Consider the following 19,928-nt stretch of genomic DNA (forward strand, 5'->3'; position numbering starts at 1 on the left):
TTGTCATGGAGCAGCAGGTTTACCAATTGATTCTAGACATGCCACTGGATGAAAAGCAGTTTCTCCATTTCAAGTGGTTCGGTATTTATTGGAGGATAGGGCTGGGAGAACAGAATTCATGCAGGACAGCATCATCTTCTCTGGTTTCATTCCAGCTAAAGCTCCAGTAGTTGTAGAGTCAGTGCAAGGGTTTTGCACTAACCTTTCCTAAATTTGATATTACAATTGGAAAATCATATACCTCTAACAATGAAACAGGTGTGTGGTAAGACTTGTACTGCAATACCTAGAGGAAACTGGTGTTTCCTGCCTGTTTCCCTTTTGTACTATTGAGATCAAAGGAAAAAAGAGCAAGTGTTTTTATTAATGAAACCATAGAAAAAGTTTCTTTAAAAAATACTGCCAAGATCTTTCTCTTTAGGACAAAATGAAGAAACTGTGAGATTTCATGTTGCTTCAGAAATAACTAGAAAGGTAGTATGCTTTAGTCTGAAAATCAGAAACATCCATTCCCTGTCCCAGTTCCTTTTCAATGAATTTTGAAGTCCAGTGATATTTCAGAGTTAGCCTGTCTCTTCAGTCACTTCACAGACACAAAGAATTGTAATCACAAATCACATTATGCTGTGCTCAGCTTCCAACAAAAGAGGAACAATTCTAGTTGCTTTTAAACAGCATCTCCCAAGCATACATTTCAGCTGTCCTTTGTTTTCAAAGACATCCCTCAGTTCTTTCTCAAATGTATGCATGTTTCTCCCAAATGTGATGACTCTGATGTTTTAGTGTTGAACAGCAGAAATTTAAGAACTACTGACTACATTTTTTCTCCTGTGCAGTGCCAGGTCCCAGTCCTGCACAGGCTGGTGCACATTTCAAACTCCATATCCACTGTGAGTAGTTCCACTCACTACAGTTGATAGCCTGGATAAAACTAAGCATATGTATAAATCTTCACAGAAGAGGGATTTTATTTTTGCTGCAGCAGCAGGTCTGGTTTCCTTCATGAGTTTCTCCTCACCCTTAGCAAAAACACACTGTGATTGAGCAATAGGACAAGAGGTTTGGTAGGAATGGACAATATTCACATTTTCTAAGAGAATCCTTTTCTTATGTTCCACCTCTTGGGTTGCAGACCACATCTGGGGCCGAAAGCTAAGACACCTATATGATTCCATGATTCTATACATATACTCTCAGCTCCATGGACTTCAATTACTTTTATTTTAAAAACAATTGCAACATTACCAACTCTTACAATTGTATTGTAAGTCTCACAAAATTCGGTATCTTTCAAAAAGCCATCATTCCCAGAACCTTGTGACATTTTGACACAGCAACAAGCATGGATTTCTCTATGGCATGTGTATCCAAACAAAAACTATCGAAGGTTAGACACTGACATTTTAAATTCACTTCCTGCAAGTTACTGATAGAGATTAGAAGGATGTCCTGTTATGCCTCTGGGTGTTTTCATCAGTTTATGCAGTCTGACCAGACAAACCTTAAGATCCTAGCCCTGCAAGACCTTGTGCCTGCTCAGAATCCCGCCTGGAATGCAAACAAACATTTCCTGAAATTCTGGTGGTGCGGGTTCACACAGTCACAAGCTGTGATGGTGGCAGTGTGCTGGCCACAATGGGGAAGACCATAACCCATGTGGGTCATTTGTCATGGTAAATCTCTGCCTGAACTTCAGCAAATTTTCATGGCCTGTATTTTTGGAAGGATCATCTCCAACTGCTGAATACTCTGGGTTTGAATTATCACTGAAGACAGGGCAGTCACCAAAGACAGGAAAGGGAGCAGGTCACCCACAGTAGGCAATAGGGAGCCAGAAAGATACTCCAAGGACATAGGACAAATTGCAATAAATGTCAGGGCATGTTAAGGAAGAGGGAGCTTGCAGGACTTTTCCATGCTATGAAAGGTTGGTTTCCTTTCCCCCCTTTAGGGCTGTGGTGTGACCAGTGTTGATATGCACGGTCTCTTTGAACTGAGAGAGGGAACTACATCCTAAATGTATGCCCTCTGACAGCAATTCAGCCTTGCTGGCTTGTGAAATCTGCCTCCCCACCTCCTCTCATGTGGTTAGTAGCTGTCATGGCATGGCAGGGCAGCTGTCTCTCTTCCCACTTGGAAGCACAGGAATTAGCATAGTGGCTTCTGAACTTTTCCACAGGGAACAGGTATTAGACAGCTCCAAGGCAAAACCCTATTGCTGGCCTGACGTGTATTTGCTTCTAGGCTTTCACCTGCTAGGAGCCAGCAGATGTCCAAATTTCTGATTCCATGGGTGTCTTGATGTGACAGTGGGCTGCCAGCCTCCTAGCAAAACCTTTGAAGAGCTGAGGAGAAAAGGAGCTCCAGGACTTCATCAAAGGTGGAAATCTACGCAGTGGGGTCCTACCATGCCATTGTATGGTTGTGGACTCCAGTGGTCATCCAGGAATACCCAGCTCAGCTGCTTATGGGTTTGGCTTTGCCAGCAGCCTCCACACCACCTGTGTGAACATCATAGCCCCAGTAAAAGATCCACACACTAGATGTGAAGTGTTGGCCATCCCACACTGTGGGGGCACAAGCTGACATCCTCTGTCCCCTCTCCCACCCCAGAGCAGCAGGGTTACACAGTCCCGTGGTCCCCTTCCCCGTCACTTCCCCACAGGGCTCCTGTCGTGGCACAGGCAGGATGTGGTGACAAGCCAGGAATGGCCAGACAGGTGTGTGGGGTAGTCAGGACAGTGTGACACCCCCTGCGACAGCAACACCCCCAGGCACGGTGTGACGACCCATCCTGAAGGGGTAGGAAGCACCCAAGATTTGTAAATGCTTGTGGTCCAAAGAACAACAAAAGTCAGAGGGTCCACAAACAATGAGGTTGGAATTGCAGACACACTAATTTGCTCCAGCAGTTCAGCCCAAGGAGACCAAGATGGGTTAAATGACATTTGTTGTCGTCCTACCTCTTGTCTTATGTATGGCACAATTTTCCAAATTTCTGGTGTTACTGTCCAAGGGATGCTCCATATTTGCTTAGCTGTTGGTGGCAGTGTCAGAGTAAGGGTAGTTTGGTTATTCTTGGGAACGACTATATTAAGTTTGGATGTTAAGCCAACACGCGTTCCATTCTGCCAGAGACACTACAATAACAGGTTCAACCAGGGAAATGATGGACAGGGTTACGGGACACGATGGAGGCGGGGGCCGCTACCAAGGGCCTTGAGGGGCGGCGGGAACGGCAGGACGGGTCCCTTACGTGCCTTTGACCTTCTCCCGGGTCTCACTTGGCTCTTGTGTCAAGTCTTTGCGGAGACGCGCCCTCGGGTCCCCCATTAGAGCGCGCCGGAGCTCGACCAGCGCCGGCGGCCTCCCGGGGCCCAGCGCAGCACGGCCGCCCCCGCACAGCCCAGCACGGCCACCGCGCCGCGATCCCTCCGCCAGCGCCGCCCGTCTCCCTCCGCCGCCCCGGCGCCGCGGTTTGGCCCGCGCGGGCCGCCGTAGCGCTGCCGGGCGGCCGGGCCGGGCCGGGCAGCGGCGGGGCGGGACGGGCGGGCGCGCGCCCCTGCGCTCCCGGGCTCGGCGGGCGGGGCCCGGGCTCGGCCCCAGCGCCTGGCCGGCACCTGGCACTGCGGGGCCGGCACCTGGCACTGCGGGGCCGCCCCCTCACTGCCGCCCCTCCCTGCCGCCGCCGCCGCCCAGGGTACAGCCCCCGCCCCGCCCGCGGGGGCGGCCCGCTCCGCGGCCCCTCCTCGGGGCAGGCCGGCTGCATGGGCAGGCGCTGCGGGGCACCGTGGGCGCCGAGATCGCCGTTCCTGGACGCCAGGTAGGAGAGGTTCAACGAGGCGCGGCGCGGCGGGCTGGGGCGGGCGGAGGAGGCGCGGCCCCTCGCCCGCAGTGCTGCCGCCGCAGGGAGGAGGCTGCTGGCTGTGCTGGCTTGGACGTTTCTCTCTTCCTCTCCTCTCTTCTCTCTGCCCTTCTTTCTGTCTCTCTCTTTCTTCCCCCCGCCCCCATTTTGCACAGAAGCCGGGAGGTTAATTCACTGCAGGCTCTGACTGCATCCCTCTTTCCCCCGGCCACCAGCGGCGCTTCGGGAAAGGTGAAGGTATTGGCCGGGGGTCTGTAATCCTTGGCAGCAGCTGTAGGTGCCTACTTGATCCACTTTGTAAATAGAGGGTGGGGGGACGTGGAAACATCATATGCCTTTATTATCTGGTATCACACACTATGTAATTGTGTGGACTTAGAGATAGATCAGTGAGAGTTAAAAACTCCCTCATGTGTGTTGTCGGGGTTCTTCTGCTACTCGGCATTTAGTAGTCAAGTACAGCATTGTGCTTTCCAGGCTCTGAAGCGTAAGGTGGAATGGATGTGTGTGAAGCTAAAGCAAGGGGTGGCAATTTTTTTCTTTGTCATAAGATGATACTGAAGTGCAAAATCTAAATTTTGGATTTGGGAATTGGTGTGGATGTGTTAATTGATATTAAATGTATGATAATTTGTGCAGAAACCTCTGAAAATAATAATGCTGCATCTGTCCCTATTTATGCCTTGCCTAAGGCATCACTATAAGCTCTTGCATTTACATTTCTTGCAAAGAATGAGGCTAGAATTTATTGTGAATTTCGTATTGACTCACGATGCATCTTTCAGTTTAGATTACTGCTGATTTGATCCTCTGGAATCTGCAAAAGGAAAGTCTGCCAGCCTCTGTGAATAGCTTTGCAGTGTAACAGGAGTGGAGTTCCCGAGCAGAGAGAGATATGTGAATGTGTGGGAGCAAAGCTGAGCACAGTGGTGTTTCTGCCTCAAACCTGGGCTCATTCCCCAGGCACCGTCTGTGTGTGGGGTGAATACCTCCGTGGCACCTGGAGATGATGTCAGTCGAAGGGTCTACGATAACAAGTCGGATCAAAAATCTGCTTCGCTCCCCTTCCATTAAGCTGAGGAGAAGCAAGCCTGGGAACAAGCGAGAAGATATAGGCAGCAAGGTGAGTGCTGTGTGGTGCAGCCAGCATGCTTTAACTTTGTTGTCTAAGTTTCCATCTGTACTGATAATGCTGCTTTGGGAGACCTGGTGTAACTGTAGAGTTATGCAGAGGAACTGATGCATGACTGGTCTGTCTTTTAGTTGGGATCTTTGCTGTGCTACAGATCCTTCCTAAAGCCTGTGCCCCTCTTCTGAAGCATTCTTTTTGCTTGTGTGATATGAACCCAGTCTGTATCAGGAAGCTTTTGGGATTTCCCACACTGTGGTGTGTGGAGTTGTTACAGGTGACTGACAGGAGAAATGCAGTGCTGCCTCTTCCTCCATGTTACCAGCTGCTAACCTGCATTACTGGCAGCTGAGGATACAGAAACGCCTGTTCAGTGTAAGCAATTGTTCTCACCCTGCAAAGCAGAGTTCTGTGAGCCTATGGAGAAGGGAAGGATGATACGAAAGTTGTGACACATGTCTTGGAGGTGTCTGTTCAAGACAGATAGGGTCTGTGTTCCATAGGTCTGGATGTGCTTTCATCTGTGTGCCTCAGACCATCTTTCCTTGGGGTTATCTTCTGTTGGGTATAATTTGTTCTACCAGAAAAATCCATCATTCTTCTTGGTGTTTTGGAGAATTCCTGACAGACACTCACTCACTGGGAATTGACTATGAGGAGAGCATGACTTAAGCCTGACTTCGGGGAGCACAAGAGCTGGGTGGCATTGCCTTGTGCTGACAGCAGGTGCCTCTGAGTCAGGGCACCTTGTTCTGTCCCTGCCACTGATTCACCTCTAACCCTGGGCAAATAACTCAGCCTTTGTGTAGCTCTCTGTCTCCACAAATAGAAAACTTAATCCCTCCCCTTTTGAAAAGACTTGCTAATAAATAAGAAATATTGTAATACACATCTGAAAAGTGTATTCATTGGTCTCAAAACAGTAATGCTTCAAAATTTCTTGAAGTGAAGAAGGTATATAAAACTTCAGGGGAAGTAAATGACACTGTACCTAAAAATGGTTTTCCCAGGATGACATCCTGTTCTCAGAACTCTCGTTCAGGTCAGAGTTTCCCTGAGATTGCTCTTTAATACCAAGGAACACAGTATTCTTCTCTTGCCAAGCAAGAGAAAAACCTGCATGGCTTCCTTAAAGTTGTCTAGGGGAAAGTCCTTGGTGCTTGTGCTTGACCTCAGTGTGTACATGTATGTGCATTTAATGCAGCCTCTGGACTGCCAGTGAAACGTACTTTGTTGGTGTTGCTGAAGAGCAGTTTGTTGGTCCGTATTCTGCAGAGACTTCTTCTGGAAGAAGTAGTATTTGTACCCCCATGTGTGATAGGCATTTGATTTTGGCTTTGTGGTCTGCACACTCCTTTTCTGGGCTGTGACCTGCTGCTACATATCCTGGGTATTCTCTGGTACACGTTTCATTTTGCTTTCCTTACACGTGCCTTTTGGGAGAGCTCCAGTTTATCCTTTGTGCTGTCTCCCAGTGTGCAGCCAGGGCTGTCTGAGCCTCTGGGGAGGGATATTGTGGATTCATTCTTTACCACTGAATTAGGGTTTCAGGGCTGGATTTTGTCTATCTTATGAGTAAGAGCTGTTAATCAGTGAGATGCAAAGGAACTGATGGGGAGTTTGCTGGTAGAATCAGTTTGACATTATGAGGAGTTAGGGGCAGGTGTTGGTTTCCTAAAGTGATCTGCTCTGAATTAGCTCAAATGAGTTAGGGTCTGCCATCAGTGGGCCAGCTGGAGTGGGAAAGGTGAAAGGGAGTGGGCTCTTTACCAAAGATCTGACATATGTTGGGTGTCTGTGGAGATGCTTCCTCTGCTACATGTGTGCTCCTCTGCTTTCCAAGGTGAGAAGCAGCTCTACTTTTCTAAAATAGCAGAAAACAGATTTCAGTCTGCTATTTGGTGTGTGTGTAAAAACCACTGGGACTAACACTGAGTGTCATACACATCACCCCTGAAGGGCCTTTTTTGACCTGCAGGAAGGAGTCTTTCAGGCATCTTTGTCTCTTGGACTTTTTGAGAAATGACTGCTCCAAGAGCTGTGTGAAACTGGTCAGGTGGAAGAATGGAAGGGCCTATGAAGTTGGTCACCACAACTGAATACTGCTTGGTTATGTAGGATGGAGCTGGACTGTTGCCCTAAATTAATCCCTGGAAGATGATATTGTGCTTTGCATATGCAGATGTAGGTGAAGAACCAGCCCTCAACAGTCCTCAGAGTCCCTCAAGTTTTTTATTGCAACCAGGTGCTCAGTTTAAGATGGACAAGCACCCTCAGTGGCACTGCCTAAACTTCCATGAGCTGTGATTTTTTTTTTTTTCCCTCCAGTGGGAAGTGTCCTGGCTCTTTCCTAAAGCACCCTTTGGGCGTGTGAGGCTTGCCAGGCTGTCTCAGTGGTTAGGGACAGACCCCTTGGGCAGTTTGTCATGCTGAAGAGAAGGCCTGTGAAATTGGCTCCTTTCAGCAAAGCAGCTGCATCGTGCTGGGCCGGCCGTGGGCAGCCTGTGGGAGGCTGGCTCTGTAGAGACCTGTTTGTGCATTGCTGTGGAAGGGGGAGTGTGGGTAAGTAGAGATATTTTGCATGATGGCTGTGCAGGACATGCAGTGTGTTACTTGGGATCTGTACAGGACAGAACTTGTTTTGTGACTTTGACTAGGACTTATTACTTGCTATAATTAATGTATGGTTTTACTGTAAAGCTCCAGGAGATCTCTACAGGAGTAAAACTAAGGAGCCAGTAGCTAATCATGGATATTAAAAAAAGAAAAAGGGGGGCAAGGAATGGGAGCTCTAAGTAAAGCTTGTTGACCAATTGGATGTAGTGTTTGGTTTTGTTGCTGCTTTTTGAAAACAGCTTTTGTTTTGTGGGAGTCCTGATTTTTGTTGCTGCCTGACTAGTTTTGTGTTTAGACTTCTTTTTTTGTGTGTTTTCTGGTGTTCACGGCTTGAATCCACTTTTGCTGTGCTCTCCAGATCCCTGTTTTTTGTGTTGAACCAATATAGACCTAGAGTACCGTGACTTAAGTCTAAGGCTTGTTGACTGTTGGGATTTGTAATGTATTGGTGTGGCGGTTGGAAGCTAAAATTTCCTCAGATAAGTTGATTGGCCTGCATTCAATTTCTAGAGGATTACTAGCCCTGCCAGAAATCCAGCCGTGCATCTGGTCACCGTGCTTGTGATTCCAGTAGAGACACGGGGTTAAAAACGGGGCACTAAGTGCCTTTGAATCACCCTGCAGAGCTAAGTGCTGACCCATCTTCCATTGTTAAAATGTCCTGGTTGCTGTAGTACCCTGCTCACAGAAGTAATGTACCTAAGGAACTACAGTTCCTGCAGGGGCTGTTTATATTGTTGAGCTCTACACTTGTAAATACAAACCTCTTTTCAGCCGATGTAGCTGTGCCTGTTTTAGGGGGTTGGTGTCTGTGTGTATCCTAAGTCAAATGAGATTGTGAATGTCAATGTAGAAACAAATTGCTACAAAACCTGCTACAGGCTTTCCCTGAAACGGGAAGTCAGTGAATCAAAGAAACACATTTGGAATTTGCTGCTTGTTTCTTTGATCTCTCCTGTTTTTTCTGAGCCAGAAATATTTCAAGTTGCTTGTTTAAAAGAGTGCTTTGACTAAAACCTGAATTCCTCAGCAGGGAACTGTTGTGTTGTGGTCTCCCCCTCTCCAAGCAGCATGCAAACATGTGCAGCTGGAGTCCCTGTTCCTGCCCCATGATGCTGGGTTGGACTGGGTGGCTCTGCAAAACCTTCTTGAGAGCTTTTGTTCTGAAAATGAGCCCTGACTAAGTTGCTCCTAGTGGGACAGGGTTTCCTGTCCTCCTTTGGTGGGGCATGGTCTATTCTTACTGCCAGCCAGTAGAAACAAGTACTTCTGTGTCTTGCCAGTGAGCTTGCACACATTTAAGAGGAAAGCACATCCATGGAAGCTTCAGACCTCTCATGTCTTGTCATTCCCAATGAGGTTCTCCAGCTGCTTAATCCCCTGAGAAGCTGGAGGGCTCAGCTAGGACCACGGCTGTCCTGGACACAGGAGAATGGAGGAATGTTTCTGTCCTGACTGTAGCTTCCTGCTTTCAGCACACAGTCCTTTTTGTTTGAAAAGATCATAGCTTCCAACATGAATCAGTGTTAGACCACTGCCGGTCTTAACTGGATCAGCTGAGAATTGCTGAACCTGAACTGGAACAGAACCAAAAAACCACACAAATTTGGTTCACTGATATAAATGCATCAAAAATTATCACCTCTTATTAAATCACTCCAGGTGCAGCTGAGTCTTGTTGCAGAGTGGGATTCTTTGTAAGTCTTTGGGAACAACTTGGTCCTGCAGCAGCAGAACCTGCTGGGTTCCCAAGGGAGCTGGGTGTGGGGCTGAGCAGCCTGAGTGTGTGAGGGAGTTAGAGAGCAGCCTGTCTGATGCTGGCATAAGCTTTTCTTTTGGCAGGATTTGGAAGGGTCTTCTACAAAATGATGGTGCTTTTGAGGAGCTGTTCAGTGCAGTATTGCCTCATTCATCCTCTTTGTTCCACTGCAGTCTGAGCGGTGCTCAGCCCACCATCTCTGGAAACAGTGCAGCCAGGGGCACAGCTGAGGGAATGGTCTGGCTGTCTGCTGCTGTGTCTGTTCTACTTCAGCATCCATGAATACTGCTTGACCCCCGTTGATAGCTAGGGATCTCTCTCACAGCTCTGCGCTGCTCAGTCTAAACACACCCAATTGCTTCAACAGCTTAGGACCTGCTGTCCAGAGATAGAAGGGATTTCATGTCTGTCTCTGGTCAGGCTTATAACAGTGTCCCTTAGAGGACAAAGGCTGGTTGGCTTCTCCACAGCCAGACTTGCATTTCAGTGGTGTGTCTGTATCTGTAGATAGAGTCAGTGGAACAACTGAGAGTGTCATAGCTGAGAAGTTGAATGCTTCCCTGCTGGATTGCTCTGGTGTCCCCTATTCCATCCTCAGATACGTGGTGCTCAAGATGACTCTGTGTTTGTTAATAGTTTCACACACAGTGTTTTCTTTTTCCATTCTTCACTCTGTGAATGGTATGCTTTGTCCTGAAAATACAGGGTGATCTGGCTAGCTCTCCTGGTCTAAACATGAGTGTTAAATGTGACTTACATACACATAGAATATCAAAGCCAGAGTTTTTCTGCCAGTGGACTGCAGAGCCAGTTGACTTTGGTTCTTGAAGTATGGTGGATATAAAAGCATATAACAATTCAACGTATTTGGTCTTGCAGCCTGCAGTTGTATCCATAAAACACTGTGATACTTCTTGCCAATCTTGAGGCAAGATTACTAGCAAGATTCATCCTTCTATCCATCCCTAAATTATGTGCTGTCTTTACTGTGAAAGATAGCAGGAAGACATCTCTGTGGCAGGGGAAGCATGATGATGTGCTGGGGTGAAGTCAGTATAAATAACACAAACCAGGTCATTTGCCTGGTGGGTTTAAATGGTTCTTGCTTCCTGTGGATGGTCATACACTGCTTACCTGGATAGCCTTTCAGAGCTGCTGTGGTTCTGCCTTGAATGTTGTTCTTCACCTCCTTCAGATGAGCTGGATCCTCTGAGAGGGCACGTGGGACTTGCCTAACCTGACTGGAGAGGCTCGTAGCCATGTTTTACACTGCTGTCCCTGCTGTGCTGGGTGACCTGTGCACACACAGCCCCCCTTTTGCCCATGGCCATCAAGCGTGTAGTATTTGCCAAAGATCTGGCTGGGATAGTAAGATGGCAGAGGTCAGGGCTGGTTAGAGGTGTTGCTGGTGGTACATTTGCTGCTTGCTAGTCAGAGCTGTTGTTCAGTGTGGTGCTGAGGGGGCTGGTGGAGAAAGACATCCTCAGACACAGTGGAAAGAGACCTCCTTCAGAGTATACCATCTGTTTCACTAGCTTCGTGCTTGGCCCTACCTGTGGTGTATCACCTCATTTGTTTCAGAAGGGCAGAACAGTTGAAGTGATGATTGGGTGTTAGACCAGGCTGGGCCACTATCTGATTTTCTATCATCAAGGATCTGCAAGCACCTGTAAAATGACTTGTATGTTATTTTACTGTCCTCTGTGTCTAGTGGAAAGTAACTACAGGGCACCACCTCCATTTCTGGCTGAGAAAGTGGTGGTCAGCGTTTTGGTGGCCTGGAAAATTGAAGTAGATATTTTATTTCCTGTTGATCAGGTTGTAGGGAGAAGTTGCTTGATTAGCCTTGGCACAATTTTCTCTGTGAGTGTGAAAGCAAACAATGTGTACTAGCTACTCTTTGGCTTTTTTCAAAGGTTTTGATGTTTGGTGCCAGGAGCGGTGCTTACATGGCACTCAAACAGTGCTTAGTCTTGACATTAATGCTGAGTGATCCCAGCTAAGGACTGAATAATTAACTATCACCGAGCCCAGTTTCAGTTACTTCAGGCTGCTGTTTGTGCCTGGCGTACCTGCCTCCGCATAGCTGGAGGTTTATGAGCTCTGGTATGTGCGTGGCAGGGTTGCGGCACGCTCGCTGCTCTGGTTCCCAGCTCCAGATGTGGGCTGGTCCCTGTGCCTGAAACCCTGTGGGCTTTGCTGAGGCTGTACCCACCAAAGGCTGGCTACTGCAATTCAGAAAACCCTCCTACTATTTCCTTTCACCACAGTGCTGCTTAGCCTTGCCCTGAGCATGTTTGTGTGTTGTGTGAGGAAAATGCAACTGAGGCCTGCAGCTGTTGAAATCAGCTGTGCTGTGTGATCTGTATTCAAAAATATCGATGCAAAGGTGTCTCGTATTTGTATGACCATAGACTGCAGGAGCATCCCATCTCTCTGCCTTGCTTTGGTGAGCACTGGACAGAAGGGATAAAGTAGACCTATCCCAGAGGAGCTTCAGGCTTAAAACACTAAAGGTATGAAGGGAATGGAACATGCTTTTTCTATACAGACATGGTTCCAAACTCCCATAGGAAGTCTGAGGCAGACCTAGAAATTGAATCTTGATCCTCTAAGGCCAAGTCCTAGCCTTAGTCACAAAGCCCAACCTCTTGCAGATTACCAGGGATGTTTCTCACCTCTCCCATGTGAGGGGGACTTGTGTTCATTTAAGATTATTTGCTTAAAAGTCCCCAAACTGTGCTGTTGTAAATGCTGACTTGGTCCTATTGTCACTAATGATTTCAGTAGTGCTAGTGATGATGACTTTCCAACGAGCTGAAGCAGATTAAGCACCATAAGAATTAGAGCTGTGGAAACCCCAGTAAGCCTTGTAAATTTGCTAGTGTCCCAGGAGACCAGTACTGTTGTTAGTTACTGTGGGGAAACTGATTGAAAATAGTACTGTAGAAGACTGGTGTATTCAGAGTTTCCAAGTCAATAGAAATAAAATCAGACCTGCTTGTTCTCCCAAATACAGTGTTAAAATTCACACTTGGTCAAGATGGCTAATGTGATGTAACAACTAATATGAGATTTCTTACCTCATGAAATTTTAACAATGACATTCCTTCCTTACTGTGATGCTTCTTTAATTTCTGCATCTCCCTGACATTTTGCACAGTTAGTCTGAAATTTGCCCCATCATGGATCCAGAGAGACTCCTTTCTGTGGAAGAAAGTAGATTTTTGGAGGTTGCACTATAGCAGAGAGTCATAACATTAACAAATGTCTTGAGAGCAGGCAGATGGAGGGGTTTCTGAAAGGAGATAGCAACTTTATGGCAGTGTCCATGGATTCAAGGATACAGATTTGCAAGGCTTTCTGCTCCTGTTTTTCTCCCAAGTAGGCACTGTGAAAAACAGTGTTGCCTGTTCAGAAACCCTTCCCTATTGACAGACAGGCCCAGCATAGGGCAGCTGTTTGAAGTGCCAGTATTGAAGTGTTAGCTGCCTCTCCTGTGTTCAACAGTGGTAGCCTTTGAGGTCTCCCAAGGGCTTTGAAATTGGCCGCTCACCTTTGAGTAGCACATAAGGGGCTGCTTGCCTTTGAAGTCTTGTTTGTACTAGGGATGCTTTCATTTGCAAAAAAAAAGCACATCATTGCTCAGGCCAGGCTTTGCACCAAAGGAACTTGAGTTCACTGCACAGTCCCTAATGCAGTCTAGATACTGGAGATGCTGAAACACTGAATAAGACTGAGGGTGAAAGGAGTGTCTGCAAGACCTGCCTCCTTATTTGGTGGCAGGTCTTGGTGTTCAGAACTTACTGTGCTCTGTGCTTTGGCCATGGCCATGCTGTGACTGGAACCATGAGGGGATAGGGATGGTGTTGGAGGTATTCTGAAGGGGCATGAGTGTCAGGGTGTACTTGGCTAAGCACTTGCCTGTGCTAGAAATAATTTGCAAGCTGAGATCCAAAACCAAGCTGTCTTAATGGTAACACAGTATCAAAAGAGTCTATTGAACAGTCTTGTCCCTCAGAGAAACAGGCTACACCAGTGAAATGACTTCTTTCTGCCAGTTATATTTCATCAGTACTAGTCTTTTCTGCAAGAGCTTTGTGTGGGCTAAGAGTGATGTTTTTCATGCTCTTAACCAGTGCTTCTGTGCTGCTGATCTGTATAAAGGTAGAGTGAACCTTGAAATAGAGCTGTGTAATTTTCTTTTAAAATGCAGTTAAAATTTTTGGGTTCTGTGCTCTGCTCTTCAGACTGTCTCTGAGCCTCTTTTTTCCCTTCAGTGTAAAGCAGACAGGATACTTTTCCACTTACTGCAAAGTGTCCCAGCATCCAGGGCTTTAAAACAGCTGCATAACTTGGGCTTGTGTTTGGCTTATCTCCCAGTTTTGAACTAGATATAGTGGTTCTGTGCACAGTTGTTTCAAACCTGCTTCGTGGGTGTCATCCTTCTCGAGCAGCTGGGTCCAAAAGCATTGCTAACTGTAAACTGGAACTGACAAATTTGGGATCTGCTTTTTCTGCTTAAGCCCATCGTGTCCGAACTCATCTAGTTTTCTTGGACTGAATCATGGTCAGACAGGCTTCAGAAATGGTTCTGTGTGTCTTTCCAAACTGTGAGGGCTGGCTGGAGAGTGTTTGCCCAGTGATTGTGCTCCAACCCCTGCTATGGGAGTGGTGGTTGAGGGGAATGGGCACAAGATGACATAAAGTGTTCTTAATAAAATGTATGAACAAATATTTCTGATGAGTGTGTGGTAGGCCTCAATGAACGGAGCTGTTTCTAGAAGCCTGGAGCAGCTTTTGAGGCTGGAATTGGGATTCTACTGTCCTCTGCAGCAGGAGGATAATCTTCCTCCCTGATAATCCGTGGTTTGTGCTGCCTGTCTCTGCCTTCCCAAGCTAAGCTGTTGAGATGTATTAGCATGCAATCAGCAGCGTGAAAAACTGGTGCTGAGGGAGGATGAGGTGCTCTGGGTGAGAGACAGCTTTCTTCAGCTTCCTTGCTGCTGCTTCTTTTGGCTGTAACTTCTGAAAGAGCAGGTCTTCTGTGTCACTGTTTTGAGTGGCTTATGGACATTGCTTTGTGAAGTTCTTGGCCCATTTTCTATAGCAGGGCTGCAAATAAGCTTTTTGATGTCTGAGACCTGCAAAAAATACTTTTTTGATGGAGCCATCAGTGGAAAAATGAGTGTGGTGCTGGGGGAGAAGATACAGTGCCTGGACTATCTCTGCTGTGTGTTGAAGCTGCTCCAGGCCCTTGGAACGAATGTCTCTGCCCAGGAGTGTCATTGTGTAAACACAGCTGTTAATAAAATGGCCAGGGGGCTGATTAATGACCTTCTATACAGCCTGCTGGAGCTGGGGCAAGAGCCAGTGGGCCGCACAGCACCTGGGTTGCAATTGCATGGCCTGGCCTGCCTGCTTGCTGGCAACTTCATGGCTTCTGCCCTGGCTTCTTTCAGGTGCTGCAGCCTCCTGTGGCTGTGGACATGCTGTGGTGTGCTTGGAAAGGGGCACTGTGACCCTGCCTCTGGCTCTGTGGGTACCCGGTGCCTGGGGAGGGCCCTGCATTGACTGGGGCCTGTGGCCTTTGGTAAGCCTACAAAGCTTAACTTAAACACACGTTTGGGAAAAGGAGACAACCAAGCTCCCAGTCTAGACAAACCCTCTATAATATGCTCAGAGTCTGCGTTGTCCCATACAGTGCTTGGACCTTCCTGGTGGAACTCTGGTGACCAAAGTTCCAGGCTGACCAGCAAGGCTGGGTAAGACCACCAGGTTGCTCTGGGTAGTAACGTTGCCCTCCGTGGTAGAGGATATGATGCACTGGGCAGCTTCTGGCTTTGCATTTCTGCCAAGGAAACTGAATTGTCTCATTAGTTTGGAAAAATCTGCCTCTTTGGTGAAAGATAAGTGTTTTACAGGGCACCTGGGGATCTCTGAGGTTACCAGGGGTTGAGAAATACTGCTCACTGTGGACAGACATGTGATGTTCCCCTGGGAAGAGTGCTTGTTGCAATAAGGCATTTAGTTTTGCTGTCAGTATGTTCCAGAGGTTTAAAACAATTGGGAACACTCATCACCTACTGCCTAAAGGTTTGCTGGCAAGCAACAGAATCTTTCTGCTCCTAGTTTTTTCTGGCACTGAGGGCCTGTTGTACTGGGAGGAGCAACCCAGCCCTCCTTAGCTGGCAGCCTTAGCTGAGGAGAGAAGGAGGCTGTGTAAAGAGTACTGTAACTGTCTAGACAGAGACGAGCTGGTATTCCTGCCGTGGGTTGTTGGGAACGGAGTTGTGGGCCTGAAACATACTTGTGTAGCATTTGGGATTAGTTGAGTTGTGGAGCTCTCATGCTGAGGAGATGGCAGAACCATAAATCATTAGCAATCTCTGTAGCTGCAGAACCAGTTAGGACAGAAGAAAAGGCTTAGAAACAAAATCCATCATAAAATGTCAAAGTGGGTGGTTTCCCTTGCTGGGGAGAGGGTCTCTTCTCTGGACAGCAGAGAGAATGCTGCCTATGCATTGTGGCCATCTCTCTGAAAGAGGAATTTACTTCCAGGTCTGCTGCCTGCGTTTTGTCCCATGTCCTGCTCTCCCACTCTCTACCGTGATTTCATTTGGATGCTTTTCTCAGGTCCCCAGAAAGGAAAGTACTGTAAACAGCTGCCAAGCAGGGTTTTGCCTTGTAGAGCATACTTAAATGCTGAGGCCTGGTTGGATGATGGTATGATTATGTTTCTATTTTTCTGTGTGTATGTGTTTAATAGGAAGAACATATTCTGTTCTGGTTGAGTGTATGTTACTTTTCTTAGTGTGCCTGTTAGTATAGTAACTTACAGGCTGCTCTTTTCCCCTGCTTATAAAGTGACAGTGGTATTGTGTTACAGCTTTAATGTACACAGTTTTACACAACTCTTAGTAGCATTTTTAGAGTTGTGATGACCTTGAAAAGTTTAAAAGAAAACTGAATGCAAACTCTGGCACCACTCCTGTGGGTGCTTCAGCTTAATTTTGTGTGGTGAGGTAGTATGAATAGTTAATTTCGCCCAAAGGATGTAAAGATAAGTGCCCCTGTGGCCAATTGCAAGATCAGAGTCTATGTGTGATGATTCATTTAATGCACATAACTGTATCTGTGTGCATGCCTTATATGTATATCATGCAGTTGTCTTCATCACGGTGTTTTGACCAGCTCAGCTGCACTTTGTCCAATAATCCGTATTTCCTGAACGTGTTGCTAACCAGTCCTGTGAAGCCTGGAACAGAGACTGTTTATCTTTCCCTCATTCACATTCCCCAAATAAACAGTTAACCAGAGAAATTCCATTTTTATTTTATACCCCTATCATCATCCCTGAAACTGGTTTCCCTTTTTCTCCCCATCTAGAAGCTCCCTGACAGAGTGACGGAGCCTTCTCTGATCCAAGCAAGATGCTGACCTGACATGTTCAGGAAGGGCAGTTCCATCCCTGAAGTTACAAACAGGTTTACACAGGAATAAAGCTAGGTTATTTATATCCCAGGAGAAGAGACGCCTGTCTCTTCAGAGACCTGAGATGGTGGTCATTAACTTTTCCACTTCCCATAACCAAAGGTGTCATGCCTTTTTAGATACTTCTGAAGTGTTGATTATGCTTTCCTCCTCTTTAAAGTTCAGTCCCATTGGGTTCAGGCATAAGAAAGGCAAGCTTTTTTAAAAAACGTGTTAATCACATATCTGTTCCCCCTCCACCCTACTGGTATTCAGCTGTCACAGAGAAAAATGTGATGAAAGGTTGTTTTTATGTGTATTGGGAAGACTGACAGGGTCGTGTTGAAAGCCTGTGAGAGGGATAAGCTGGTGAAAGGCATGGTAATTATCACCTGGTGCTTGTCTACATGTGGGCTGCTGTTTGAAGCTTGGCTCACCTGAAGCCATGTTAAAGCCTAGGCTCAGCACTGGGATCAGTAACCTGCAAGGTTTTCTAGCAAGTGTCTTCCTCATCTACGTGTCACTGAGGCCCCTGCAGCCAGTGCTGATGTAAGTACCCTTTGGGTGTTGGGCCAGGGCTCTGCTCCTTTCTGTTCTTGTTCCTTTTCAGTGTGTGAGCTTACGGGTACTGGATTCAAATCAGACTCATTAAAATATGGTAGCACTGCTGATATTTTCAGTACGGGGTTTGCAAATAGAGCTGTGCAAATCTAACTGTCTTCTGTTCGCCCACTCTTAAGTTTACAAAATGCAAGCGGATACTGGCAGATGCTCTATGTATTGCATGTTTGCCCTTATGCTGGCCCACACCCTGGTCACCTCCATGTGGTCTCTTGGCGGTCAGACACTATATCTTGATGTGACAAGAGCTGGCTGTTAACTTACAGCTATAAATCTGTTGGGGCTACAGTGGAAGTCTGTCAGTGCTGTGCAGGTGGCAACTGGCTTACTTATCTTGTGGGTGGATAACTTTAATTTTTTTTTTCCTATCATGGCTTGTGTTTCTGCAGTTGTAGAGCCTGTTCTGGTTACAGTGGAGCAGCAGTTAACAGAGTTTATGGGACATTGTTTCCAATTGCTGTGGTCTAAACATATGTATACCAGCATTGAGTTACTTCTGCCTGGAAATAAGCCACAGAGCTATATATAAAATATGTTTGAACTCTTGCAGTAATGTTGTTGGTATAAATAGAAGAAAGTGGTAGACCCAGGGCTTCCCTTCCTTACAGCTGATTCAAGAAGACTTCCCAGATACTCTGTCTGCAGTGGAAAAGGCTGAAAGCAACAACAAAATGCCATACAGCATGCCTTCAGGGAAGAGCATAGGTACTTGGGTCTGGAGCATTGGCTTCCTGCTTGAAGATCTCAGCTCTTTTCTCTTGTGGTAGAATACCTGTGAGAAATTCCATAGGATTCAGTTCGCAGCAACCTGATGGCCCAATGCCACAGAGTTTGGTCTGTTACAATCTTAGATTTTTTGACTCCAGAACTGTTGGTGAGTTTGCTTGAACTGTCTGATGTTTTCCTCCTCAAACTATTAGACAGGTAGTCTGGGTACTTGTGGAGCTGCCTTGATCATCATGTTGTTACACATTGGAGGGAGCAGTATTTTGAAGTGGCATCATTTGTGGTTTCACAGGTGCATTGGGATGCTGCTATCACCTTTTAAACCATGGGGAGTGTGCTCAGGACTTCTCCCAGGCAGTGCTTGTAAATATAACTCTTGCAATCTAGAAGTAGATCACTGGTTCTTTGTTGAGATTGTTCAGTGCTAGTATTTGCTCGGTCAATTCAGCTGCTGTGGCAGATTGTGCCGATTTCTGTGGTCCTTTCTGTCACTAATAGATTTGTATCTCACCTGAAGGGAATGTAGGAAGGGACCTCTGTAGAAATAGCAGAAAGTGCTGATAAGCACTGAGCAGCCAGTTTTAGTCTTTGCTTGTGGGTGATGTTAATTCCATCTTTAAACTCTTAAGTAGTTGTTTTGACTTTGCTAATTTTTAAGTAGATCCTTACACAATATTGTCTCCCAAATGCTCTATTGCAGGTATCAATCTGCAGCAAAGTTTGCAGGTGGAAGTAATGTCTTTTCTTAAACACACTGATGCAATTAGAAGAGGAGAGACAAGATTGTGTACATGCAGGAACATTTCAGGGGTTCAGTGCTCCGTGAACAATTCTCTACAGTCATTTCTTTCTACATTTTTTTTTTAAGAGTCCAAATCATCAGCGCTGTTCTTTCAACTCTGACAGGCCATCAGCTCCGTTTCATCCAACACCTCTTCTCTGGTTCATGATGGGAATTGCAGCCTGGCTTCATGCAGGAGGTAGTTCCGGTGCAGGGGTGACAGTAAAACTTTATCCAGCAGTTGCCCACTACCTCTCTGCCAGTGCACTGCAGCAGGGAGTGGACACAAGCTGCATAGAAGCTTTATAGCTCTCTTTTTGCTGGAGAAAAATACAATTTGAGCAGGGTGAGCACAGTGGTTCAGCACAAATGTCAGTCAACAGGGATGTTCTCTCTTGTGTTGCTTTGTTCTTCAAGTGTCATTATCTTCTTCGTTTTAACTGCAGAAATGTACTTAGGACTGTAGTTCAGCTGTTTCTGAACTACATGTGTCACTCAAAGGTATTTCTTATCCAGACAAGTTCTGCTAAATGCTTCTGTGTAAGTGAATGTGTCTAAAACTATTTACCAGGAAATTGGGAGTGTTGGCTCTCTGCTGAAGACTGGAGTTCCATAATTTCTGCTTTTGCATTCTGCTTTTTACAACAGGGATTTTTGCTAAGAACTAAACATGTAAAAGCAGCAGTGCTTTGTGAAGTGTCGAAGCAACAAGAGTTGGTTATGTACCTGGATCTAGGGCTTTCTGAATTTCTAAACAAGAAATGGTGGTTATTGCAAAGGTTTGCTTTCTTGAAATATGGCAGAAACCACATGGTAACAAAAACAAGGGTTTTTAAAGTCTGTGGATAAAAATCATTTCCTCTGAGTATGGTTTCACTTCCTCAGCTCTCACATTTGGTAATTCTACCAGTTACCATGCTCCTGAGCCTAAATGCAAGCTAGAGGAGACTTCTTTTCC

The 19,928-nt window shown here is 46.4% G+C and overlaps 1 protein-coding gene across 4 annotated transcripts in view; it reads left to right on the plus strand.

Annotated features, from left to right (window-relative positions):
- Positions 1 to 3,778: 3,778 nt before the first annotated feature.
- Positions 3,779 to 19,928, plus strand: part of MAPKBP1 (mitogen-activated protein kinase binding protein 1) — a 102,854-nt gene continuing 86,704 nt past the window's right edge. For all 4 annotated transcript variants that reach the window (XM_069017399.1, XM_069017400.1, XM_069017402.1 and 1 more), the window contains exons 1-2: positions 3,779 to 3,823; positions 4,651 to 4,988. In XM_069017399.1, coding sequence (XP_068873500.1) covers positions 4,872 to 4,988 — 117 coding nt within the window. In that variant the 5' untranslated portion in view covers positions 3,779 to 3,823; positions 4,651 to 4,871. The remainder of the gene's footprint in view (positions 3,824 to 4,650; positions 4,989 to 19,928) is intronic.

Source organism: Aphelocoma coerulescens, chromosome 5 (assembly GCF_041296385.1).
Source record: "Aphelocoma coerulescens isolate FSJ_1873_10779 chromosome 5, UR_Acoe_1.0, whole genome shotgun sequence".
Lineage (NCBI taxonomy): Eukaryota > Metazoa > Chordata > Aves > Passeriformes > Corvidae > Aphelocoma > Aphelocoma coerulescens.